We start from the raw sequence: 27880 nt of genomic DNA on the forward strand, positions 1-27880 counted from the left end.
ATACAGTATATATATTCTAGTTGAAACAAGTGTAGTATAAAGAAAATAATGGAATGAAGTTGTTCACTTTCCATTCCTACTGCACAGTCAGTTATTCAAAACAGTAGTGAAACTATTTCCTTCCTATTTATCCTCCAGAAAGAAGTTCTTTTAAAATGTGATCTGTAAATACACTAAAACTACATTAACCTTTCAGAGTTAGGAGACATATTGGTTGGTGTGTGTGTGTGTGTGTATGTTAGTAAAATTAATAGAAAAATAAGGAAATAGTCAAAGTGAACAGTAATGATTTGAATAAACTAAACTAGTAATTAGAATTGATTTTGCAAGCCCCAATTACATTCAATAATAATTGCACTTTCTCAAATTTCTGATTTCAAGGCAAACTGTATTCTGAATAAAATTTAAACACGCACATTCTTCATTTATGTTTTTGAAAATAATATAAACTCAGACATAATGACTACTCCAAAATCCGTCAACTTCTACTAAATTTAAGGCTCCCTGATTCCAATGCAATATTTTGACTACTACATCAACTGACTTTCCTTAGACTCAGTAGACTTACCTCATCCTTTTAAATATATTGTTCTCATTATGTTATACCCTGTTGTCCTTTCCAAGTGTTAAAGTTAAATAGACATGTGGTGGTTCTCGTAATACAGTAATCACTTAGCTTCAAGGCCAAGCACTAATGATATGTTAATGAAAAGAACAGTGGGAAAAGGTTAAGGGTTTGAGCTACCATAGCTATAAGAAGCATTGGCTCATTCACACTAGTGGAGACAATCAGATTTTTTGTAAGGTTTCACTCTTGTCTGTTCTTATTTAACTGAATCGCACCTAAACTGTCACTTAAGTTTCCTTGTATATAATTAAATATTCTAACACACCTTTCTAAAGGCTTCCAATGAGTGAATTGGGCCACAAATCCTTTAAACATGACCACTATAACTATACCATGCTAAATAAGTAAGAGGATAATTCTTACATATCACAATCAATGAATTTGATATCAGTCCAATATTGAAACAAGAGGCAGGGGGGAAATGTTTCTTTCATTCAAAATAGAGTAGCTTCTAGTTATTACATTGTACAGGAGAAAGAAAGAGGCATACAAATTTGAACCATGATTTCATTGTAGTCAATCCATATTCTAGTTCAGGGGTGTCAAACTCAATTTCATTGAGAGCCGCATCAGGGTTGCGTTTGATCTTGGGGGGCCAGGAGGGGTGTGGCTGGATGTGTAGCCAGCTTGACATCACTCGAGGCTCCATTTTCGGCTGTGATTGCCTCCTGCAGCCCTTTGTCAGCGAAAATGGAGCTCAAGGAGACCAAGTATGATCCTCTCAGGCTCCCTTTTCAGCCATGATAGTGTCCTGCAGCCCTCTGCCAGCAAAAACGGAGGCCAAGGAGGAGGTGTGCAGCCTGTCCAGGGTCCGTTTTCAGCTGCGACGGTCTTCTGCAGCCCTCTGCCAAAAAAAATAAGAGCCTGCACTGCAGAAGGCTGTCACGGGTCTTCTTGGTGGGGTGTGCGCTGTCTCCCTCGGCTCCATTTTCGCTGGCAGACAGTTACAGGAGGCTGTCACAGCTGAAAATGGAGCCTGGGGAGGGCCGCGTGCGGCCCTCCCAACCTCCATTTTCACTAGTTGAGGCACCGTGGGCTGGTCCTTCGCTGTTTCCAGGGCAGCCCCGCAGGCTAGAACTAAGCAACCCATGGCCCGCCCGCAGGCCTTGATTTCGACACCCCTGTTTTATCTACTAGTCTCATACTTTCAAGATCTTTCACATACCTCTTCTCTTTTTATTTCTCTCCCTTGACACCATAACTGCATGGGAGTTATTATGAAATTTTATTTCATACTACAGGTAGACCTTATTTAGTGACTGCCTCATTTAGTAACGGTTTCCAGTTACAAAAGTGACAGAAAAGTAATTTTATGATTAATCGTCACATTTACAACCTTTGCAGATCTTTAAAGCAAAGAAATGCTAAAGTAAGATTGTAAGCACAGTCACAATTACACTTACAAACTGCTTTGCTTAATGATCAAGCTATTGGTTTTAAATTGTTGTCACTAAACAAAGACTTCTTATATATTATTTCTCCAGCTCAATGATGGAACAAAACAACTCTCAGCTTTGTTTTCCAAAAATATGAACTGGAGCTTCATCTTCTTTTTTACAGCTAAGAAACAAGATATAGTAGTTTATTGCAGAGGTTTGTTCTTGAAATTCTTTATAACATGCAGCCTTGAAGAACTATGTTTATGACATACAGCCTTCAAGGACTATCAGATAAACATGTAACATAAAAATGATAACTTGTGACAGATATTTTATTAAGACTGTAAAGTTGGGGCTCAAGTAACCTGCAGAATAGTGTTTTGAGGAATAGTGTTTTATACACTTTTAGTGAACATTTATTTAGAAGACAGTGGCCATATAAGATGATAATTCAAATCATTTTTATTCAGTTTGAGAGTCCAAGCCTTACCCTGTTTTTTGCAGCTTATAAACCTGACTTATTTTTGTGGATTATTAACTAACTTTAAATGAAAGGTTTAAGGCTGAAAATACTGTAATGAAAAGAGCACATGTCATTGGTATTTATCCATATATTCATAAACCAATGCTGAGAACAAACACTAATTTGTGGTTGGTAAATACAGCTGTGATTCCAGACAATTTACAAGATCATTTGTTCTCACTATTCCTTTTCTTTCATATAAGAAATCAGAACCTTTTGCTTCCATTTGAAATTAACTGCTTAATGCATCTTTCAACTCTTCAACTACAGTTATTCTTCACAATTAACTTCATTCTTAGCTTTCAAATATTTAGTAAATCAATTTTCATATTGAATTCTCTGTCTAGTTTTATACTGTATATAAACTTTTAATATACTTTTGATATACGAGATTGAGAATATCATTTGTAACATATTAAGCAATCAATTAAGCCAATATCATAGTCACACTGCCAACATTTATATTTGCTTTACATTGCATATGCTATAATCATCAAGCCTTATCATGTTACCTAAGAGTTAACCTGTACAGATGTGCTTAAAGTAATTTTAGCTTATCATGAAAATAAGTAAGCAATGTTTATCAGGCCATGGGTCAAAAATAATATGTATTTTAAACACTAGAAATATGTGATGTAACTTCAAGCAAAACCTAAGAAAGTTGTAGCTGTACAAAATAGCTGGCATAGAGTCCTTCTGCAACAATAATAAAGCAACCTAGGGTGCTTTAATTTGAAGACAGCTTATGTAATCACTTGCTAATTGGTCCACAATAGCAGAAAAAATTGAAATAGGTTTACTAACATTGTGACTTATTTGAGAAAAAGACTGGGACTGCCAAGAGATTTCTTTGTGCTGTCAGGTAGGTTCACTTACAAGCCAAATTTTAAATCCATTCTTGTGCTGGGATGTTATATGATGGCTGGACAGAATGGTGTATTTCAATGGCATTGAGAGGGTTCAGGAACAACAATTGTGCCTAACCTTTGTGGAAGGACATCTCCTGATGGGCTGAGGTGTGTTTTTAGCATGGAACTGAGAGTAAATGGCCTCCAGGAGACAAATTGCTTCTTATGTCATTCTTAAAACCCAGAAAATGCCTCCAAATTTCACGTTGAGGGTAATTTCAGTTGATGGGGAGAGGAAAAGGTATCAACAAGAAGCATTATACCAGTGGGTCTCAACCTTCCTAATGCCGCGAACCTTTAATACAGTTCCTCATGTTGTGGTGACCCCCAACCATAAAATTATTTTATGTTTACTGTATTTTTTCGAAAATATGTGTTTTCCGATGGTCTTAGGCGATCCCTGTAAAAGGGTCGTTTGACCCCCAAAGGAATCCCGATCCACAGGTTGAGAACCACTGCATTATACCCTTATATTACATAAAGGTTTTGAAATATATCAATTCTATAACTGAACTAGAAAGCTGAAGAAGATACAATTCCATGTAAGCTAAGACAATTGGACAGTTTTAAAGAGAAATGAAATCATCAAGTCAGAATAATACCAAAGACTGATACTACAACTCCATGTATGTTTCTCTGACTTAGATCCCACTTGATGGTTTGGCAAGATAGCTTGTTACCAATGCTTTCTACAATCGGGGAATAGTGGAGGACAGTTCAAGCGTAATCACCCTTCAAATTGATCAGCCACCTACAATTGTTGCTTTATCACAAAATGTAAGATAACTAAAGCATTTCATGCTGCTGGAGTCATAACCTAAAAGTAGGGCTGGCCTAACAGGCGAGATTAGGCCCAAGAACTGAAAGCTATAAATCCCGGATATATAAATGTTAAAAAGCATTTCTCAACTTTTCATTCTGTTGGCTATTTCAACTATTCCAAATGGAAGGAAGTAGATGAGATAGGTATTCATTTCGACCAGCCCCAAATATGTTGTAAGGCTTGTGTGTTTTGCACAAAGGAGAACTGCAACCAAAGAGATGAAAATATTTGTTCAAAATGAACTAGAAAACAAATGTCCTGATCAGGATATTTTCCATCTCTAAAAGACAAGAATTTGTGTTATAGTACATTATATTTCACTTAGGATGTATGTTTGATCAATACAAAGGTTCCATTAATATTTCATAAACTAAAATGCAATGGAAAATAATGATAAAAACACATCTCTGGCAGTGCACTGTGGTTCAATTATAAAGATCCAGTATAATTGCTCCTTAGCTGTAGAATCAGCAGTGTATTACTCAATGCTGTTAAAAGTTTAATATCTAAGTATTATTCTTCTGGAAGTTATACAAAAATGCATAAAATGTAACTTAATGATATTTACAGTTTTATCACTTTGGAAGATGATAGATAAGATAAGATAAGATAGATAGATAGATAGATAGATAGATAGATAGATAGATAGATAGATAGATAGATAGATAGATACATAGATACATACATACATACATACATATTAAAGCCCTCATCCCATATATTTCATGAGTTCTCCAGTTTATGAAACAATTAAAATAAAATAAAAACAGATGTATGTAACAGTCATACAGCTGAAATAAAATTAGGAGCAGCAGCCATTAACTAAACACTATCTAAACACTAAAGTTACTGAATAATGGGTAATCCTATAGAGATTTACCTAGAAATAAATTTTCCTTAATCCAGTGAAATTTAAAGACAAATAAAATGCATTGAATGCTTTTTAATGGAAGGAGTATAAGATATCAGAAGATATCCATGAGTATATCTGTAAGTATCAAAAGATATCCATGAGAAACATACAGAATATTGCCATCAGACACATATATATTCAAAACTTTTTGTGGTGTCCCATCAAGTCAGTCTTAGTCGCCATATAGATTTTCTCCACGAGGTGTAAAACTATACAGCAACTCAACTGGGAAATACCCTAGAAATTAATTTAGAGCTTAACCAGAATTTCAGACTCACCGCTTTTATTAAAATATTTAATGTTTCATATTTTTTTAAAAAGCAAAATACAAACGTAACATAAATTTAATTTTCATTAGAATCAAAGCCAACACTAGTTTTCTTCATCGTCTACCCTGTGTTAATTTCAGCTGTTTTTCAAAAACAGAAACAATGAATTGTTTCTTCAAGGTATTGATACCACTATAATTCTCCTGAACACAGATAGCTGTGCTAATTTAGTCAAATGAATTTGCAGGTAAAGTTAGATTACTTTCAAGTTTTCTTCCTAGTCCTTGTCTTGTCATAACATGCATGCTCCTTACTCATCTACTACACAAAAGAAATGAAATGAGCATGTTGGAATGCTAGATTCTAAAGCAGTGATAGGAAAAGGGTTTAGCATAGTTATCTGGATTTAGATTCAGTTATTCCCTTCCCTGAACAGAAAGGACTAGCATATGGGAGCATTTGAATAAATTTGTTCCACCAGTTATACTAAATTTAGTAACTTTTGCTCAGCCAAATGGCTTGAATCTGAATCAGAAACTTTTAACTCACATTAGATATGTGGAAAATGTTACTATTGTGGGGATTGTCAGATGAGAAGAAAGCAGCCTCTCTGCAATATTTTGAAGTTCCCTAGCTCACTATCAAACTGAAGATCTACTTAGTGTGGTTTATACTAGCAGCTTATCTGGCTTCCTAGCAAATCAGAAACTCTGAACTGTTTAAAATATGCCCATGTTTTCAGAGATATTTACCCTGTCTTTGGACTTAAGTAGGCTATCGCATTAAATTTTCAGAGGGGGGGGGTCGTCTTCTTTCACCAGACAGTCATTTCCCTACCCAACCCACATTTACTCTGGTAAATATTCAGTTTTCTTGGAACGTTTCCAGATCTTCCACATGCTCATCATACCATGGAAAGAAAGGAAGGATATTTCCCTTTTGACAAACTTTGCCACAGACATACTGTTATTCAATTCAACTTGCATCAACCAGTAAAGCTGTTTTTCCAAAGCTCCTTCTTAAAATAACGATCTTTCAGTTCTCTGAATTACACAACTTCCTTTTACAAAAGTCGGAGGGTGTTCAAACTAACGTTATCTCTTTCCCCTTTTCAAGCCATTGTTGCCTCTGAGTACATAGGCACACAAAGCTTATAAGTTACACTTTGTGCATGCTTGTCATTCTACAAACAACAAAACATCCTTGGGCTTAGTTGCTGCATTTTCAGTGAAATGCAGATAGCTTTCGGATTCCTTTGCTTTCTTTCCCCTCCCTTAAAACAGTTCAGTATTACAGCAAATACAAACCTCTATTCATCATCTCTCAAAAGCAGCTTTGGAAAGCAACCGTTTGTTTTTTTTTTTAAAAACCTCCTTGGGAGAAAAAATAATTAAAAAGCATACCTTCTTTGGAATCATCTGCTTCGGAACCCATGATAGCAACCTAAATCTTTGAAGATTTAGATGACGTGCCTGTTTGAGAAGCAGCAAACTGAACTTCTCAAAAGAAGAAAAGGGGGCTGGGACTAAGAGAGGAAAAGTTTTGTGAAATCAACCAATGAGAGCTCAGCGGTGCTCCAAAGTCCCACCTCTTGGAGAATGCATCTGAGAATCGTCTGAAAAAGAGCACCTTCAGACACCCCTTTCATTTGCCAGAAATGGCTGCCTGTTCAGCTCAATGTGTGTGTGTGATACAATGTGAAACCACTGCAAGCCAAGCAGCAGAAAAAGAATACCCAGTTTTAAAGTATTGTTTTATAGACTGATGAGTAGTGCGAGTCCATATCACACAAACAATAGAAATTGGACTTGTTTCTTCCATCTTGGCTGGAAAAAACAACCCACATTTTTTTTTAAATCAACCATTAATTTTTGCTAGAATTTTAGTACAATAAAGAGGGGGTTTTTTTTTCATCTTATGTGTCACACATTATTGCTTTGTGTTTTAATTTCCAGGATATCACCCTAAATCATGACTGGTGATCAGCATTCTATCCACACACATACAGAATCAGTTTTCAAAAACATATTGAGAAAATTTGTTTCTTTTCACAGCTCACACTGATTTGTCAAGTTCCAGGGGAGCAGCCTATGGGAGCAGAGTGATACATTAACTATGATTTCTCAAACACTGCAACAAACCTGACTTACATTGATGATACTTTATGGATTTAGTTTGAAGATTACATTAAGGTCTTTATCCATTAAATAGACAAATACAGTTCCACTAACCATACTATAATAAAATTTGTGACTGAAACTAATACTAATCATATGCCCAGTGAATGATAATGCTTAATAACCACATAGAACAGGCGTGTCAAACTCGCAGCATAATGTTGTTGTCATGTGATGTATAAGGACTTCCCCCCCTTTGCTAAAATGGGCGTGGGCATGGCGAGTGGGTTCCACATCCAGCCCACAGCGCGTGAGTTTGACACCCCTGACATAGAAAGATCTTCAGGATGATGCCAACCTATACAAGCTAAAATATCAAGATTTATCAGATTCATTCCATTATATTTTATTTAGCTAATGCTTCAAGCAACTTGTTTAGCTTACATTAAACAAGAGTTACAATTCAGCATGATTTGTAAATCATTTTCTTCTTTTCTTCCTCTTTTACTGCTTTGGGTATCAAGAGAACCAAACTTTATTAAGGATGTCAAATTAACTTATTGTTGTTTTGGCAGATTCAGAGACAACAGCCCATGGGATGGCATGGGAAGGGGCAACTACTTCCTTTCTCCATGATAGGCAAATTATAAGGGGAGGGAACTCTACTACATAAACCAGACCAGAAAATTAAGTCTACAGGAAGCTAACACTTCTTTTATTAAAATTGCCTCTAATAAGAGAATCTTCAAGTCACATTGGATTATGGCTATATTCCTATAGGAGGTATTCCAAGATAGCCAATGGATCCACAAACATTTCCAAAGGCAAACCATAATTTGTATATTCAGATATTACAAAAATTATAAATGTTTATGGATTATAGTTTGCCATTGGGTCTCTACTATATTCAACAAGGCTGGGCAGCATTTCAGATTCAAAGAGGACAATGTGATCTTGAGGGCAGGGCGGGACTCCTGGAAGATCTGTCTGCAACTCCTGGAAGCAGCTGTGTTATTCCCAAGAATCCTATAGCTATAGCAGGATCCTGGGAAAAGATAAGAGTTAAGAGTTGCCGATGGATTTATTAGCTTTCACTTGCATGCTCTGAAATATATTTTGTTTTTCAAATCCACAGTGCTGAGTAGTCTTAACATTAAAGAATCTATTCATATAAATTTATTTATTTCATTTTGGCTTAAAGTAACATGTAAACCCATCTAACATAGTCATTGTTAAGTTGTTCAACAAATCATGATTTCAAAAAGTTTAGAGTGACATTATTTACAGTATTTAGTCCTGAAGTAGCTTAGTAGGTTGTTTCATACATCTGAGTGTTTGTCCTGTTGTATAAGGCATGGGTGTTTCTCTGTGAACAACATCCACCAATTGTTTATGTTTAAACCAGAAATTTTTCTCCTAGGTATAATACCGGAGGGGTTTAAGAAAGATACACTTTATTTAATTATACATATACTAACTGCGGCGCGCATAACTTATGCACAATATTGGGAAAAAATACACAATCAGAGCTAGATATAATCAGAAAAGTGTTGTCCGCAAATAGGCTCACTCTTGAACTTAAAAATAAAGGGGAATCAGAATATTTTGAAGTCTGGAACAGATTTTATGATTGGTATAAGATAAGGTGACAAGACTGGAACAAAATTTATATATTGTGATTGGACAGAAGGATAGACAATGTATTAAGTAGGCTAATTGTTAATGGCTGAAACTAGCTGTATATAATCTGAATGTATGGTCACTTTGACTTCGCGGTATTGCATTGTTTTAAATGTAAAAATAATAAAAATATATTTAAAAAAATATCCACCAATTGTTTTACTAGTGACATGTCTAATGTGTTTTCTTAATGAGTTCTCAATAGGCATTACTAGGTTTTTGTGAAGACTTAGACATGAGAATCTGAGGCTGAAATTGAGCCTGGAATAACTTCTATATAGCCATGATACAACTGACAAATAAGTGTAACTCAGCAACTTAAGACTAACGACTTTTTAATGCAACAATATAACCTTGATAAACTAGTGACTATTACGGTCCCAAGGATTGTTGCAGCCTCTAAGGGCTTCTGCTGTTGTCACAATTATGGTAATTATTATTGAATATATTTGCCTTATGTGGAGACACTGCAAACTATGTGAGAAATGACCATTATATAATTTTTGAAAAGTTCTAAACAGCTTCCAACTATTTGACAATCTTTTGAGTAAGATATTATTGGAAAATGGTACCAGTGGTTGGATGACATACATTTGCTTGTGATCTTATAAGACAAGCTGCTTTGGAAGGTGATATTTGCCACATTTATGCAAATATGTACCAGTGAATTTGGAATTCTATTCACTCATCATCTTCTTGATAATTATAATAACTATAGTTTTATGACATGTGATAATGGATACAGAACAATTCAATTGAGATTCAATCTTAACAAGCTGTAGATACTGCTATTGTTAAATTTCAAGATGATGAAAAAGTGATCTGTTCTGGATGGAGTTGCATTCCTCTTTGAAAGCATGCAAATGTGAGTAGATAAATAAGTACTACTTTGCTGGGAAGGTAGCAGTGTTCTGTACGCCTCGGTGTACAATTACGCTGGCTACATGACTACAGAAATGTCTTTGGATAATGCTGGTGTCCTCGGTTAAGAAACAGAGATGAGCACCATCCCCAGCTCAGCTCATCAGACACACACAAGTGGATGGAGAAAACCTTTACCTTCTTTAAAAAGTAGGTATGAAGCTAAAGAATATACACTAATCAAATTTTGTCACCAGAGATTCAGGTTTTTATAAAAACTAGCTCCATTCACTAGCTGCTTGAACAAAAATATCCTTGCTTAGTAATTCTACATTTAGATTGCTGAAATAAGCACTTTATGGGGTTACTTAACCTTCAGGTAGTGCAGAATGCCAATGCTTGACTATGGAGCAGTATGTAAGAATCGTGTCATACATATTGTACATAGTCTCCACAATCTGCTTAGGCTGTTTAAAGTTCAAGGTTTTGTCAACTTTTTAAAAATATGTTAATTTAAAATTTAAATTTAATCATTCTTGCCTTCTCCTAATGTTTTTAAACTTTTATATACAGCAATACCGGTTAGATTTATATACGGTACTGCTTCACAGTGCTTTACAGCCCTCTCTAAGCGGTTTACAGAGTCACCATATTGCGCCCAACAACCTGGGTCCTCATATACTGTTTTATATTTTTAAATTTTATTGTATGCCAGCCAGGCTCCACTTTGAGGGAGGGAGGCAGTTCAGAAATGTGAATAAATTTACAGAATTATTTGCTACTGGATGCATTTTATTAAATTTTTCTAGGACCATTTCCCCCCAAATTGCACTTCTGAAATGCAAGAGATGGACAGTCATAGATCCAACTGTAACCTCCAACTTCTCATGGCTGGATGAGAAGCTCAGAATCATATGAGGACTTTTAATGGAAAATAATGCGTCCAATATTATAAGCCACCAATAGATGGCAATCCTGATACGGTACACTTGAAACTTTGGCATGTGCTTTAACATCTGTTTTTTTTACTCCAGTTAGTGGGAAGATGGTGTGAGAAAAGTTGTGTTACTATTGTTCATCAAATTGAAGCCTGACATGAGTACATTTTAAGCAATATGCCATGACTGAATTCTGTGTAATTATCAGAGATTTAGTTAGTTTGATGTCAAGCTATTCATACTTACTGAAGAAATATCCTTTTTCCTAACTAAGGGACATTTAGTTCCTAATCCTGCAAAACTCATTAATTGGTTTGCCTTGCTCTTTCTCTTTTGAGGCCTTGTTCTTGAAAGTGTTACTGTGTTGAGAAACCCAGAAAAGTTTAGAATTCCTGCAGCTTCCCTGGGGACATTGCAAGTCCAAAGCCAAGAGGCAGGTAAGGAGTTGCTGTCAGATGGGGATGGGAATAGGGGTGTGTGTGTGAGAGTGGCCAATGCAGTATAAGCACTGTGAGACTGGGGGAGACTGGTAGGTGGGATAGACTTTCCTGAGGAACTTGCTACCTTACCTGCTAGCTTCTCCATTACTTTCTCCCTGCAATCACAAACAACTTTACAATTTCTGCTGGCTTCCCAATTGATTTCTGAAAAGCTATCAGGGAACACTGGAAATGAGGATCACATGGGCTGATCTTGGTAGCCCAAAACAGTGCGAAGGTAGCAACAATGCAGTAGCACTGAATTGGCCACACCTTTCCAAATTTTTACTCCCACAGGAGTCATAAGTTAGTCCATTTGAATTATCTTGATTCAAAATTGTTGCCCTATACCAGGGTAAACTGGCGGCCCATGAGCTGGATGCATCACACATAGGCCACACCTATCCTGCCTCTGCAAAGGCAACGAATGTCGTGGTACGTTGCAATATGTCACGTGATGTGACACCTGTGCTCTATACCTCCCAAATTCACTCAACTGAAGATTACAAACAGACATGAGAGTTTTAGTAATATATACACTCCCATCTATATCTTGTCTTCCAGAATTTAATACATTAAAATAAATTCAACTGGTTTTCATCTTCCTAAGACAGAGAAATAAATTGTGTCGTGATTCAAATATCAGTAAATAAATCAGCTTACTTAATTGGGTAATTAAACAATGAAGGCAGGCACCTAATTTTGGCTGTTTAAAAGCCTGCATTCATTTTGATATTAAAAGCATATCCCCAAAGACACAAAAGAGAGCAAGTTAAGCCAACAGGCTAGAAACTGAGAGATTGTGAGTTCTAATCACACCATAAACACAAAGCCAGCTGGATTTCCTTGAACCAGTGTCTCTCTCTCTCTCTCTCAGCCCTATGAAACAGACATTTGCAAACTACTTCTGAAAAACCTTGGCAAAATAACTGCAGGAACTAGTCCAGGCAGTCATCAGAAGTAAAGACAATCTGACTCAGAGGCATGAAGAAAAAAAAATACATACACACTCACAAAACGATTGAACTCAGCTTTCATCCTGAGAATTGCATTTAGCATTGAAAGCTTTCTATTTTCTGTAAAGCAACATCAGATTATAAATGGATCCTGGTTAAATGATTCTAATTGCAGCATTGCTGTTTGAATCTAGCTATCTTTATAAGTGGCTGATATAAAAAGCTTAGCAGGAATTGGATTTGGGAGGTGCTTTACCAAGAAATCCCAGTGTGGTAGCTAGATTCAGAAGTAAAAAATGCCCAGAAATAATCTAGTGGCAAACTACTTCTCTCGTGCTGCTGCAAAGATGCCATGGCAATTATCAGGAGTTGAGATCACTTTGAGTCTTCATCTTTTTACTTCTACTTGTAAATAAATTGGTATAATTCAATATATTGCTAAAACAGGGGAGCTAGTATGCAGTAAGTTCAGCCAGTAATTCAGAGGATGCAGCTTTAAAAGCTGTTCATCAAAGTAAGGCTCTGGCATATTAAAAGTTCACTGAAACTGCTACATTACCATCTTTGGATGAGCATAAACAATACACTCAACTTGAGGGCAGGGGGAACAAAGAATTTCATTACTGAGACTTCAAAAAAGGATAAATTGATAGAGAAATATTGTGTCATACTCACTAAGTTTCAATCCATGCATTAACACTCAACTCTTGGCTCTAGTGAGAACTACACAAATTCTATACTCAAGTATATGGAAATGCGAAGAAAAAATGAATCATTAGTTTGCTTTTTGGTGTGCATTTTCATGTATGATGAATTTAATTTGAAAGTAAGAGTAGTAGAATACCACCATGTGTAGGCAGGCAATCTGTTGTCCTTCAAAACTTTTCAACTCTTAACTCTCCAAATCCCTTGTTGTGCAATCTGTGACTAACATTCAAATATTTGCAAAGCACAAGATTGTCTTCCTTAGATATTCTGAACATCTTTTTTTTCTAGACTAGTTGTAATTTATACTGCTTTAAAACATACACCTACAAAGTTCAGAACAGTGCAATCAACAGTATACCCTCTGATTCTCTATGGAAGCAAGAGCTGAACTTCAAAGTAGGATAGAAAGTATTGATGCTTTTGAACTTGAAAAAGATTTCTGTCATAAGATAGGCATAAGTCTATCTAAAAACTGCCAAGCAGCATCTGTAAAATCAAGGGTTTTCTGAAGGCTCAAGACAATTTCTCCAATTCTTTGGTGGCATGGACTTCTCCCAATCTTATATTAAAGTCAAACTCAAAAGTTCAACATATACAAAAGAGGTGAGTCATGCACAGGGTCTGAGCTGGTACTTGTATCCTGATCTTATCATGTTGAACTCAAGGATTAATAATCCAGCAACCCCAGGTATAGTTGATGTAACTGATAAAAGATTATTAGAATGGATAACCAAAAGGCGCATCATATTCTCCCCACATAAATCTTCTATTTAACTTCTGTACCAATGCCAATCGTTACAGTATTGTATCAATAATGTATAAAACTGTACCAAAAGAATATTATGCAGCAGGGGAAGCATAAAGAAAAACAAGAAATCACATTTATTACTTAAATTGGAATTGTGTAATTTCTAATCTAAGAGTTTTATACAAACAGTCCTGGACTTAAGAATGCTCACTCAGTGATCATTTGAAGTTATAACAGACCCAACAAAAGCTACTAATAATCTGGTTTCAAGTTCCAACAGCTACTCCTCATATACTCATTGTGACCATATTTTGGTACTTGGAAACTGGCTCACATTTATAGGTGTCTGCAAAATCCTGCAGCCATATGATCACGACTTTTGAGGTTTTTGCCACAAACTGGCATTTATTTCTGGTTTCTCATAGCAAACAATGAGTTCACTTAACAACTATGGGGTTCCCTTAATGACCACAGCACTGTCTTTATGACCCTTGCCACCTGTTCATGTAGGCATAGATACGAATACCAACCCTTTCACAGAACGTCTTCAATATAATCAAGGTTGCTGTGGAGGAAAGTCAAATTTCATCAGGGTATCCTGACTTTCTATTATCATAGTTGCTGCTGTTTGGGTTTGTTTGTTTGTTTGTTTAATGTATTTGCCACCCATTTTGCTATTAAGCAGCTCTGAGCAGATTTACAAGATGAAAATGACAATATAATACATTAAACAATAAAATGATAATATTTGCTAATTTTAATGTTAATATTTATGTAAAGAAGGAACTAATGCAATGAGGTGGAAGAGGAGTTTCCTTTTAGTAAGTACTGTTTCTGCAAAGCCCTGTGATCATAAAACCATCTAAATCAGAAACAAGAGTATCAGATGTTCTAGTTTCTGTATTTAGAAGTTTCCATAGTTACTGGACCTTGAAGAAACAGGGCTTTTTTTTAAAACAGCATTACGAACCATGAGCTCATGAGTTGCTCAGCCTTGATTGATAGCATAACACCAAACATTCATTTGTTTATGTTTGAAACAAGAATTATACTGTTCCTTTTGATCTTCACTAGGATAAGGCAACTACCATTGCAAAGGTTCTGCATCTGTTCCAAAATCAATATAAGCTACCAGCAGTTTACAACTGAACTACATTCAAGGAACCTATAAGGTCATATTTAGATACATAAAAAAGATATAACTTGCTTCTTTGCATATCAGCCAATCATCTAAAATTTGTTTTTCAGGACATTACATAGGGCAGTGAATTTTTACCTCCAACCTGAGAAAGTTCATTCTTGATAGAGTTTTCAAGCTATAGAATATACATTCCATGTACTTACTGCCTTGCAAAAATTCAATATCTTGTCATCTTTTCATTGAGTTAAATATGTGCTCTGCTGTTTTCTATCTTATAACTTATTATAAATGTGCAATACTAATTTGTTTTAATTGTTTAATATTTTTGGAAGGTCTTGCTGCCAGGGTTGTTTGTTTGTTTCTAACTCACTGTAAATTAGTGGCTTTTTTAAAATGTCAATTGTTCTTCTTATGGCTAAATGGCTTAACAATTTTGGTTATACTACTACGCTTGATCAGTAGGAATATCCATAGACATAAGGGTTAAAATTTATGTTGAATTATAATTTAAAGAAAAATTTTATTGAATGATATATGGCAGTGGTTCCCAACCTTTTTATCGCCGCGGACCAGTCAGCCTTTGATAATTTTACCATGGCCCGCTGGCGCAGGGGTGGGGGGGCATTGTTCGCGACGACACATTGATTGTCGTGGGGGAAATAGGGGGTGGGAGTATTAGGTATCTTCACTACCATATATAAAAGGAGATACTATCTTAAATAACAAAGCGGGCCCCCACCTCCAAAATATACTAAAAGAAAAAAGATTCCATGTGCTCAACTAATTTTTTTTTAAAGCATCACTATATTATGGACTACAGACATATATATATATATATACATACATACATATATATATATATATATATATATATATATATATATATATACACACACACACACATATATACATACATACATACATACATACATGCATATATACATACCGTACGTATGTACGTACGTATATATATATAATGTCCAAATAACAGGAAAAGCGCTTCAAGGACCAAAGTATATTCCTTTTTTGAAGCCTTAAGAGAACTCTCGTTTTTTGAGGCTCAGAACCAGGCATTCTCGTGGGCTGCAAAAAGGAAATGCGACCCGGGAGCGCAGCCTCCAAGAGTCCATATCGCCAATAACTACGTGTGGGGGGAAAGGAAATGTGTTTTGTGAGGAAGAGAAAGAGCGCGCTTCACCGATGCCCATTGGCGAAATTTTGGAAGAGAGGCAAGAGACTTCAGGCACCGAGCCCCCACCCCTGGCTGCGGCAACTGGAGCGGGCGGGAGGCAGGGAAGGGGTGGGCAAGACCGCCGCTTTTCCACCGTGCGCTGCCCCCCATCTCCCCTCAAAAGACCCCCCCCGCCCTCGGCTGCCCGACGTTCTCTCTCTCTCTCTCTCTCTCTCTACCTCTCCCGCCGTTCCTTCTCACAAGCCAAGGCCGGGCGGGGAAGCCGCCAGGGCCTCCAAGGGCTCCGCTTCCAGCGCATGGTCCGCCCCCTCCTCGCCTCGCTTCCAGGCGAGCCGACTGAGGCGAGAAAGGAGAAAGAGGCGGAGGCGTTCACTGAGGGGACGGCTGACTCGGGGAGGGGGCGGAGGTGGTGTAGTAGCGGGGGATTCTTCCTCCTCGCCTCACTTGCTCCTGTGCTTCCGCGCAGCTCCCCCCATCCGGCGACGGCGCTGCATGAGTGAAGAGTCGGCCATTGCATGGCCCCCGGCCGCTGCAGCGATCATGGCCCCCGGCCGCTGCAGCGATCATGGCCCCCGGCCGCTGCGCGGCCCGGTGCCAGGTACTCCACGGCCCGGCACCGGTCCGTGGACCGGGGGTTGGGGACCACTGATATATGGTATCTAACTCCAGATAGATTGTCAAAGTTGTTTAATGTAACTCCCTTTCCTTTTTATGCTAATTTGTACTTTAATGTAAGACATTGAAACTTAATGATATTTAAAAAGTCAACAGTCCTTTAAAATGAATGTGCATGTTAGAAATATTTTTTTTATTACCCTTACAATGGATATACGCATTAGAAAATCAAACAGGCCTCCTCACAATAGCCACACACTACATAAGCCTGATCGACAAAGTATTATCCAAGTTGATGACAAACTTTGCAGTAGTGGGAAGTGTAAAGAAAATAAGACTATGGGTGAAGCAGTAAACAAATATGATGCATAGTTTGCAATTACAGAAAGTTAGGAAAATAAAGTGAATGGTGTAGGTGTAAGCTAGATGTAGCAATATTTTCTTTTCTTATTGGATACCTTTAATTTCTTCACATACTTCTTTTTGTTCCTTTTCCTAGTTTTTTACAATGCTGTTTGTGTTGTAATTCCTTTCCTTTTGATAATTTTATTGGTACCTGTTGATTCTATGCCAAGTTAAAGTAGGATGGTTTGTTATTTCTATCTTCTCAATAGATCCAATGGGAGAGCCATGTTGTGAGTCTTATAAGTCAAAGAATGTCATCTTGGAGGATCCAAGAAGAGGGTCTTGTTTGTGACTGCCCTTGTCCTATGGATCAACCTTCCTCCCAAAATTAGATTGGATGTCACACTTCTGGTTTCATGGAATGCTCTTAAGAAATGCATGTTTTCCCAGCACAGAATCAATCATTTACCAAAGATTTCGCTCTATAAGATGCTCTGGAACATAAGATGAGATGGGCCAGTGAGTGGGCAGGGCTTTGGCAATATTTGCTCCATAAGATGCACAGGCATTTCCACCCACTTTTTTGATGGAAAAAAGTGCATCTTTTTGCAAAAAATAGTGCAAAAAATACAGATAATTAGATACTCTATTATGGTTGTTTATATTGATCTGATTCTTATTCATGTTTTACATAAAATTTATTGCATTGTTTTAAAATTCTGTAAGTCATTCAGAGTCTTTAATGAGAGATAATTGGTTGAATAAATAAAGGTTGTGAAATACTTTTAAGAAAAATGATTTGGTCAGAATTCTAGAATAGGTTGTAAAAACCTAACAAAAACGGTCACTTTATATTTCTTAGAGCTTCTTGGTTGAGTTGGAACTTGACTTAATCATCCATTGTTGATTACATTTCAATAATGCCATGGGGTAACAGTTAATATATTTCTACATTTAACTTAACTACATGATGAATATAAGTTGCTCACTAGTAGCACCCAACTTTATTGCTGTCAGGTTGGCGACTTGAACAAAATCTATTTTTCATCTATTGACTGTATTCTTATGATATACAGTAGCATGAACCAGCCAAAAACTTTTTTTAACATATTATGCAAACTCAGTCTGTATTATCCGTTTACAATTGAATGAGCTCTGCATGCCTTCCTGGATATTTTATGATTCAGTATGTCTTGCAAATCAGAAAAAACCCTGGCTTGAGTAAATCACATTTTAGTGTGTCATTCAGATACAGACATTTGAGGAAGTTATGATGAATGCTTCCCCAAACCTACACTGTGTCTCTTGTTGACACTATCTGAATCTTGGAACATGGCCAGATGGACTGCTGAAAAAGTAAGGATGTCCCTCAGAATGCTTCTCTCCAGTCTCTTCCACATCCGTCCCTACCCGTAGGTTGCTGTGCTTAATATTCTATCTTTTTTTCCTCCCTTCCACTGGTTGATTGAAAAATAGGATAATTTTTAAGCCATTGAGGGGAGAGAGTTTTTCAATTGAATGTAAGACAACATGGAGGAGGAAAAGCTTCTTCAGTGATTACCCTTAATGATTTTTGTAAACCTCAATAATGCAGTACATCTACTTAAGCTGAATCAAGAGGTACTTAAAATAGTGCCAGCTACACTACTTAATCCTTTATTTCCAAGCCATATTTAAAGTTGAAAGCGTATTTGGATGCATATATTTAAAAGCTTCAAAAGTTGTTTGCATTAGGAACAAGACTTTCTCAAAAGTGGCCCTCCACTTTTGGAACTAGTTTCAGTTGACGCTCAACAGGTCTATAAGTGGAGACTAAAAATTCAAAAGTTTAACTTGGCTCATAACTGAATTGGAACTCTAATGAATCCTTTGGCATAAAACATGTTTGAATCTTGTCCTCTGTCCTTTTAAATCAAGTAAACAAATGTTGATTTAAAATAATTTAGGTCGAGCTACCTTAAAAGTTTAAACCATATTGTTTTGATTAATTTACCTTTATTTTTCTAATGAGTTGATTTATCTTCTACCTAATGTGACTTCTTCTTAATAAAACAAACATTTAAATTGTTTCTGACCAATTTCAAAAGTTGAAAATTGTGGCTGTTTGTGGCAAAGTCAACCTTAGCAATACTGCTCCTCATTCTCAGCGGAGTCACCGCTCCGGTTTTTTTTCATTTACCACATGATGTTTTCTTGGTATTTTTCTTCCACACTTAGAATAAAAATGCTGCACTGATGATTTTTATGACATACTAATTGAATTAAACATTTAGTCTACTTGTACAATCATCAGCAAACTAATTCCAAAACCTGCTGTACGAATCCAACCAAGGAGCTAAGTAAATAAATTTCTTTTTAGAGTGGAAAGAGAAGAAATAAAACTGCAGAATAAATGAAGACTACATACACAAACCCTAGAAAAACATGTTCTTCTCTGTTGGGATAATTTTTCTTCTCAGATTTATATTGGTTTCCATTTTAATTAAAACCCTACAGTACAAGAATCATAATTAGTGCTGACACCATTAAAAAAAGAGGAAATGCCAAAGCAAGTCCATAACTGTATCATAATCCATAGACTCACACTGAGGGTTTACCTAATCTCAGCAGGACAATTGTTCTACAAAAGAGAACATCATACATCTTCTGCTTGTTGTGTTTGTAAAAACTGAAATGCTGGCTAGCAAAGCCATCTCATACAAATATCATATATGAATGAATAATAGTTTGAGAATGTCAACTGTCAAGATTACAATAAAGACTAGTGTGAGTAAATGAGTAATTTCCTTCACCAGAGTAGCTTCTTCTCAACACAAATAAAGGGACTACAATCTTTTTAGGACCAGGGTGCAATGCTGGGTTATAGTGGCCCTTAGTTTATCTTTATGTAGTTCTCAGTCTAATTACTCTGTAGGCAATTTCACATATAAGTATAGGACTCTTTTCCTCACACAAATAAGTCAGTATTTCTATGCTGGTTGTCACTTATAAGCTCTTATACACCAGGATAGAAGCATATTGGGGACGAATTTGAGTTCACCTCATTCACAGACATGATTTAATGATTCAAGTGAATTCATATGAAAAAAAACAGAACTTCATATTTAGCTTTTAAAATATTGTTTCTCCAACTGGTTCAGTTAATGAACTTGCTTACCTAAGATCTTTCTTTTCACTTGTGTCAATAGATGCCTTTAGGGCACATCATTTTTCAAGCTCTTCATGAAAACTAAATGTATCATATGAAATGTGTCCATTTTAGTGCAAAGTATCTATTACTTCACAACTTGTGTATCACCTAGAAAAATGTAAACTTTTGATGATATTGCATAGAATTAGGTGGAATTTTAAAAAATCCATAAAACAAACTTGTAAAAAAACCCTACACTTTAGGAAAGGCCACTGGAAATAATAATAATGTGCTACCCCCTTTAAATAACTTAAAATATTCAAATCAATATCTTTGACCGGATTCCAAAGCAGTTGTCTAGTTTAAATTGACAGTAAAAAAAAAAAGATATTTCAAATTAGCTCTCATAATATATACTGAAGGATTCAGCCAATTACCAAATTACCAAGATTTTGCTACAGCAAAACTATTAATCTCCAATGTACAACAATGCTACTTTGAAATAGTAGTGGAGTTTTTAAAAATATGGAATCAATTGTTTAGAAAATCAATTGTTCCAGCTTCCCTAATGTAACTTGTGGTTACATCATCTATTTTTGTACTCTACTCTCATCTTAAATATATAATTTGGCATCATAATAAAAAGTACACTTATGAAATTTTTCACTTCATTTAATAAGAACAGAGATCCAAAGCAGATATGCATGTACTTAACTATTTTACAAATGAATATAACAAGTTGTAGCTTTACATGGCACTAGGTGTTATGGTTACATAACAGGAACAAAGGTCTATAGTAATTTGGCATTACAGGGAAGGTAAAAGTTGCCAAATTAATTTCTGTTCAGCAATGGCATTGAGTCTTCCCAATCCTGATGTGGATTATATGGTACTTGTTTCCATCAACAACTTATAAAACAGATTTCTAGAAGACTTCTGGTAAAATAGAAAAAGAAACAGACTTGAATAGCTTGAGGACTTGATGACACAAAATAGCAAAAGGAAATCTTCAAAGGAAAGGAAATCTCCAATCATAACAATCTTATATTGTTTATTTTGTTTCCTAGTATGATTTGATTGCGCATTACTAACCTATGACTATCACTAAGTGTTGTATCTTATGATTCTTGATGAATGGATTTTATTTTTCTTTATGTACACTGAGAGCATATGCACCAAAGACAAATTTCTTGTGTGACCAATCGCACTTGGCCAATAAAGAATTCTATTCTATTCTATTAGTGGATGCTAAAATCATAACTGAGACAAAGTTGTTTAATCTCTGCTTTCTATCTAGATAATTAATTCATTTTATCAAATCTATTTCGAGTTAGCATTTTAGGGATTGTTTACTTTACACCATCCCAATAACTCTGCAAGCATCTCTCTCTACTCCCACCCTCACCCCAGCAATAGCTCAGAAACTCATTGGGCTGCTGTAATATTAGAACTCTTTCTTTTCCTAAATTCCTCCACTATTAAGAGAGGAAGAATACTGGAAAAATCCTTCCTTTAACAATTACACAAATCATAGCCTCCAGAGCAAGATAATAAGCCCTACACAAACCCACCCAAAACTTTAGAAAAATGGGAAAATACAGGGCACTTGTATCTTTCCTGAGACTTCCTGATTTTATTGCAGCAGAAAACCATTAAACCACAGATTATAGACATGTTTCTACATCCAAGGTCTGTGAAATAACATACTTGGATCTTTTAGATATCATTAGACACCATCAAGCACCAAAAACATGATTCATTCACTATTTAGTAACGCTTTAGTTTGAATAATTACAACTCTCAAGGGATTCATTAATAAACTTAGCATTTTTTTCTCCAAAATTAAAAGGACACTTTTTCCATACTTTGTTTTAAATTAAAATGTTTTAAACACAAAGTTGCAAATCTGTCAGACATCTCAAAAAGAGAAAACAAGAACCATTCAGGACTTCAAATATAGGACAGAATATAAAGCTTATTGTACTTTACTGCAACTTTAGTGTTTTTACAACTACCTGTGAAAACAGAGATTCAGCCAAAAGTAGTCTGTTTGATGTTTTAAATCAGATCCAGATCCAAATAGAGCTAGTATGTTATGGGTTCCATTTTGTGGAATCACCTGATTACCTAAAGTGAGATTAGCTTCATCATTTATGTTTTATCTCCCCTGAGGCGAGGGAGATCACTCAAGACTTGATTATGTCAGTAAGGCTCCAGGGGACAGATGATCTAACTGGAACTGAGGAACTGAGGAGGGACTGGAACTGAGGAGAATTTTCCTGACAGAACAATTAATCAGTGGAACAGCTTGTCTCCAGAAGTTGTGAATGCCCCAACACTGGAAGTCTTTAAGAAGATGTTGGATAGCCATTTATATGAAACGGGTTTCCTGCCTAGGCAGGGGATTGGACTAGAAGACCTCCAAGGTCCCTTCCAACTCTGCTAGTGTATTGTATTGTAATGAGGTGGCCTCATCACTGTTAACTTCCCTTCATCTATTATTTTTTAATCTCAGTGCTTATAGTTTTTAAATAAAGGTAATGATTTTTGATGCTTTAGTTTTGTATGCCACCAAGTTACTTGCCATATAAGATGAGCCCCTAAATAAATTAGGCAAATAAATAAAAGTTTTAGTCACAACATAATTTACAACACAATTAGCTGGTATCTAACAGCTAAATGCCTGGTCCACAATCATATGCAGTTATACTGCTTAGATCCTATTGATGTCAGGAATCTTTAAAAATAGAATTAAAAACTACAATTCAGCTGTTGAACTGTTGATTGCCATTATGCACAGGATATGTATTCACAATGATAAAAGCCAATCTAGATTTCTACAACCAGGTATCCATCCAGTTATGAGGAACCACAATTTCAACCAGTAGCTGTCTTCCTAATTGATTGTGGTATTTGCAGCTTCCTGAGGGAAAAATCACCAGACTGGGGAAGCTTTGCATTCAACAGGTTACCTTGAACAATACAGATGTCAAATTTAAAAATGTGCTGTTCTCCCCTTTTTCTGAAAATCCTACTAGCTTCTGGAAAACACAAACACATGCTGCCTGCCTTCAGTTGATATTTCTATTAACAGTAGAATATTTAAAACAGTGAGATATTTTATTAGATTTTTATCTTATTTTCATACATAATAATCCCTTCTCCCATTTCCCCCATAATAATCTCTCCTATTTTCCCCGACAACAACCACCCTGTGAAGTGAGTTGGTGTGGGTGAAATTGACTGCCTCAAAGTCGGGACTAGAACTCCGTCTCGAGGTTTCTAAAACCAGCACTTTAACCACTACATCAAACGGACTCTCCATATTGGCAGCATTTGGTTTTGAAGATCTAGCCCGCATTGTACTTCTACATAGGAGGAGCTTTCCCTTCCTTCCCTACTTTCTTAGTCCTATTCTTAGTTCCAGTGAAAAAGCGGACTGCGCAATATATAATATGCAACGTGGGGAACGCTCATAATGTACAACGAATTGTAATTAATCCCAAACCAGAGACTTAAACAAGGAAGAATTTGGCTTGAAAACGGAGACTTGACTGCTTATGAAAAGTCTCACCGTCAGCCAGCCAAAGCTTTGGGCGAGGACCACCCACTCGTCTCTTCTTAGTGAAAACATCAAACATTGCTAAACCCGAGGCATTCTCTCTCGCCCTCCCACCTCTACCAACTCCTGCTGTGCCTCCAGCGCGCCAGGCATAGATAACCCCACCCCGTCGCTCCCCACCGGCCGTAGCATCCAAACCGCTTACTATGTGCTCCGCGGACACCAGAGATCCCAACGCATATGCCAACAATTTAAGGTAGTTCCAAGTCTGTCCGAGGCTCTGGAGAGAGGAGGGAAGGGGAGGGAGGCGGTGCTGGAGACTTCGGGCCAATCGCTGTCTGGAAAAGGATCTAAGAGGCGGGCGGTGAGCGGAGGCAGCAGGGGAAGGAGTTCGCGTGGTGGTTTGCCAGGTGTGCTGGACTGGTGCCGTCAGCTTTTGATCCCGCGGCCGCTCCCGCGCAAACCAGCCGTTCATCCTATTAGGATGAGAGGAGCGGGGATCGGGGTCGGAGCTGCAGCTTTCCCAGAGCACAGCCCCACTTCGTTCCCCACGAAGGCCTGAAAGATTCCGATTTGATCTGATCAACGGGTTCGTCATTAAGGCTCTGCAAGACTATTTTTCGCTTTTGCTAGAGAGAGCACGATGAGTAACGTTAGATTGAGTAACCATCCGAAAAGGATTTTTCAATGATTTCTTTTGCAAAAGGAGTTGAAAACGTGGGTGTGATGCTTACCGAAATGGACATTCAGCCCATTCTTGTTTTTATCAGTTCCGTATCAGTTGGGAATGAGTCACGACTGAGCAATCTGACAATGGGAACACTCCTTATTTGCTCTTGTAGACCTTTTAAATTAATGTTGTAGTCAGTGCTCTCTTCTGTTTGCATATTCTTGTTTATGTGTCAGCTGCTAGATGTAGTACCTCTCACTATATATACAAAGACATGTTTGATTTGTAGGGTGCATGTTTGTTTAAAAATGGTATTGGTAAACTATGTAGTAAAATAGAGGATTCTGCCCATCAAAAGCTTGTTCTGTACAGCACATTTTCCATATTAATATCAATAAATGTAAGCTATTCTCATGACAAGCGTATCTATGGTTTACTCAATTCAGTTTTAGAAAATTGCAAGACACAACTAGAAACCAACAAGGGTAGGGTTTGCATATCTAGGCTAAATTAGATGGTTAATTTACAACTGTGAATACATAGTGCATACAGTGAAAGACTCACACCTTTACAGTGGTTTAAATTTCATTAGGCTTGAGTGATATTATAAAGTGACCATTTTAGCAGACTGGAAAAATCTAAAGGGGACCTTTTTCTAATGGGGACTACCACAGAATCATTTGAAGATTGATATATTACAACTTTTGCTCAGGAACTCAAGCTGGGATATTAAAGTTTACTAGAGGTATTTTCAGATTAACATCGGTGTTGGAAAAACTCAGCAAAAAGGCAAAAATAATCTTAAGAAGCGTTGCCCTAGATATCACACACACTTGATTGTTTTCTCAAAAATATTACAGAAGTAGTTTGCCATTAACTTTTTCTCCTATTCCTTTGACTGAAAAGACTGGTACCAAGGTATACTACTAAGACAGCTATTTTATGTATAGGCGCAAATCAGACTGGCAGCTGAAGTTTACATTATTCATAAATGGAAACAAATATTCATCACCTCCTCCCTATAGCAAGCTGGCTCAAGAGATACATGATAATACTATGTAACACACAGAAAATGGATGTATGTATGCACCCATAAAGGAGAATATTTGTTGTTCAGGGTCTTTGGTGCTGAACTTGGTTAATTTCTTGCAGATGTTTCATTACCCAAACTAGATAACATCATCACTGCAAGTAAGGAATGCACTTTTCTCTGTACTTATACTCTAGTGCAGGGGTGTCACTCGCATCATCACGTGACATATTGTGACTTTTCCCTTCACTAAAACGGGCGTGGCAAGTACATGACACATCCGGACCATGAGTTTGACATCCTTGCTCTAGTGGCTTGTCCTATCAATGTTGGTGGGAATGGTTTTGGAGATTCTTTGATTGGGCTGATCATGTATAGCAATGTGTGATGGCTGCTTTTTAAAAATTCTGAAGGGTAAAGCAATCTAGGATACTAATTTTCAATATTAAGTTATCTGCAGGTTGCTGTTTTCAAAGCAGACCAGGAGTTGATGCAGACAAAAGTAATTTCTCCTTATATGAATGAAAGGCGCACTTGGGCCATGTGGTAAGCAGGACATTCTTTTATCTTCAAAATATTTGAGTTCTGGTCTCCTTAATTGCACAGCTAGTACAAATATGAATTATATTATAAAACATGGCATATCCTCAAATCATAATTTAAGAAACATTTATGGATCATTCATGGCATGGTATTGGTATTCCATGTCATGAGTTATCCATTAATTCTATGGAGAATTCTGTTTTATTCTATAACTTCTTTTAAACAGTATTAAGCTGATTTTAAGAAACAATGGATCCCATTAAAGTAATGAAAAATAAAGATATGATAATGTCAGGATAAATACAGGTAAATATTGGTATATAGTTCAACAGCAGCCCAGCACAAACCTGAGATATAGTGGGCCCCACAATATTGATGAAGTACAAAACAATACAAAAATTCTTAGATTTTAGTGTAAATTACAAGAAGGTTCTAATATAGTCAAAGTTAAAATCAGTAACCCCTAACCATTTGGGCACGAGGGACCCATTCCATGGAGAGGTTTTTCCACGAACCAAAGGGAACGTGGTTTCATGTGCTGCCTGCATCCCGCAGATGGGGCTTCGCTTGTTTGCATGGCCCATTTTCTGGCATGCTATGGCCCAATGCCAGTCGGAATGGGGGTAAGGAAGCATCTCTTGCATAAACATTAGAAATAGTGTTAGAAGTTTATTTTTCTGAAATTGTATACCATTTAAAAAGCAAACATTGAACAGAACTAATTAGCTAATGATAAATTTTATTTGGGGGTTCTAAACCTATGCATATGCTTTGTAATTTATTTTGTACACAGAGAAATGTACAGAATCATAATAATGGCAACTACAATATTGACAATTGCACCAGTCTTTCCTATTATTTTTTGAGCAGTTACTAGCGGTAGAATGCTTAAGCATTTGATTATTTTGCCTTGTTTTAAATTACAGAAGAAATAAATTGAACCTCTAATACGGTTTTAGAAAAATAGAAAATTCCAGCTACTTCATTTGGTACACTAACAAAAGAGAAGGGAGAAGTACATTAAGGAGAAAAACATTCTCTAGATACTAATTGGACAAAAGAGAGGCACGTAATATTTTAATATAACTTAAATCTTTAAGCCTTCAATTAAAGTGTTGAGCAACTATGCCATCGTAAAAGTTGTACATGGTTGTTTGTGTAGGTATGTACTAAATACATGACAATCTTAAAAATATCAGATTAAGCTTATTCTTAATGAAAACACTAGTAGAACATCATTCTAGTAAAATATGCAGAGCTTTACACAATATTGAAGTCTTAAACTGAGTGCAACTTATCAAAAAGTTTACTAAAGATTATAATTTTTCTCAAAACCCCAGGTTAAATCTAATATAAGGAGCTTGAATTACAAATAAGCTAAACTCTTAAAACTTTGGTATAATTCGGATTTTGGATTTTGCAATTCAGATATAAAATTCAGTAAATTAGGCTTTATATACTAAGCATTAAATGATTTTTCCCACATTAATCTTCTGAATGAAATATGAAGGGCAACAGAATTAATTTTAATATTCTTAAATGAAATAAATGGTTATAACACTAACATTTAACATCTCTTCCTAAATACTGGTACTAGCTATTATGTCAATGTAATTTTCCTACAAACATAGCAGAACATTACTGTTGTTGATGGCTCAGGCCCCCAAGTGTATACATATATCCTAAACAATTACAGGATTAGGCTATTAAACATATACTTTA

General features: G+C 36.4%; 1 protein-coding gene across 2 annotated transcripts in view; it reads right to left on the bottom strand.

The window, feature by feature from the left end:
- Nucleotides 1-24192, bottom strand: part of TNFAIP8 (TNF alpha induced protein 8) — a 31308-nt gene extending 7116 nt beyond the window's left edge. Inside the window, exon 1 of one of the 2 annotated variants that reach the window (XM_032213629.1) lies at nt 24121-24192. In XM_032213629.1, the coding sequence (XP_032069520.1) occupies nt 24121 (1 nt within the window). In that variant the 5' untranslated portion in view covers nt 24122-24192. Of the gene's footprint in view, nt 1-6846; nt 6955-24120 lie in introns of those variants that run through there. The other variant, XM_032213628.1, reaches the window with a different exon arrangement.
- Between the last annotated feature and the right edge of the window lie 3688 nt (nt 24193-27880).

This window comes from Thamnophis elegans, chromosome 3 (genome assembly GCF_009769535.1).
Source record: "Thamnophis elegans isolate rThaEle1 chromosome 3, rThaEle1.pri, whole genome shotgun sequence".
Taxonomy (NCBI): domain Eukaryota; kingdom Metazoa; phylum Chordata; class Lepidosauria; order Squamata; family Colubridae; genus Thamnophis; species Thamnophis elegans.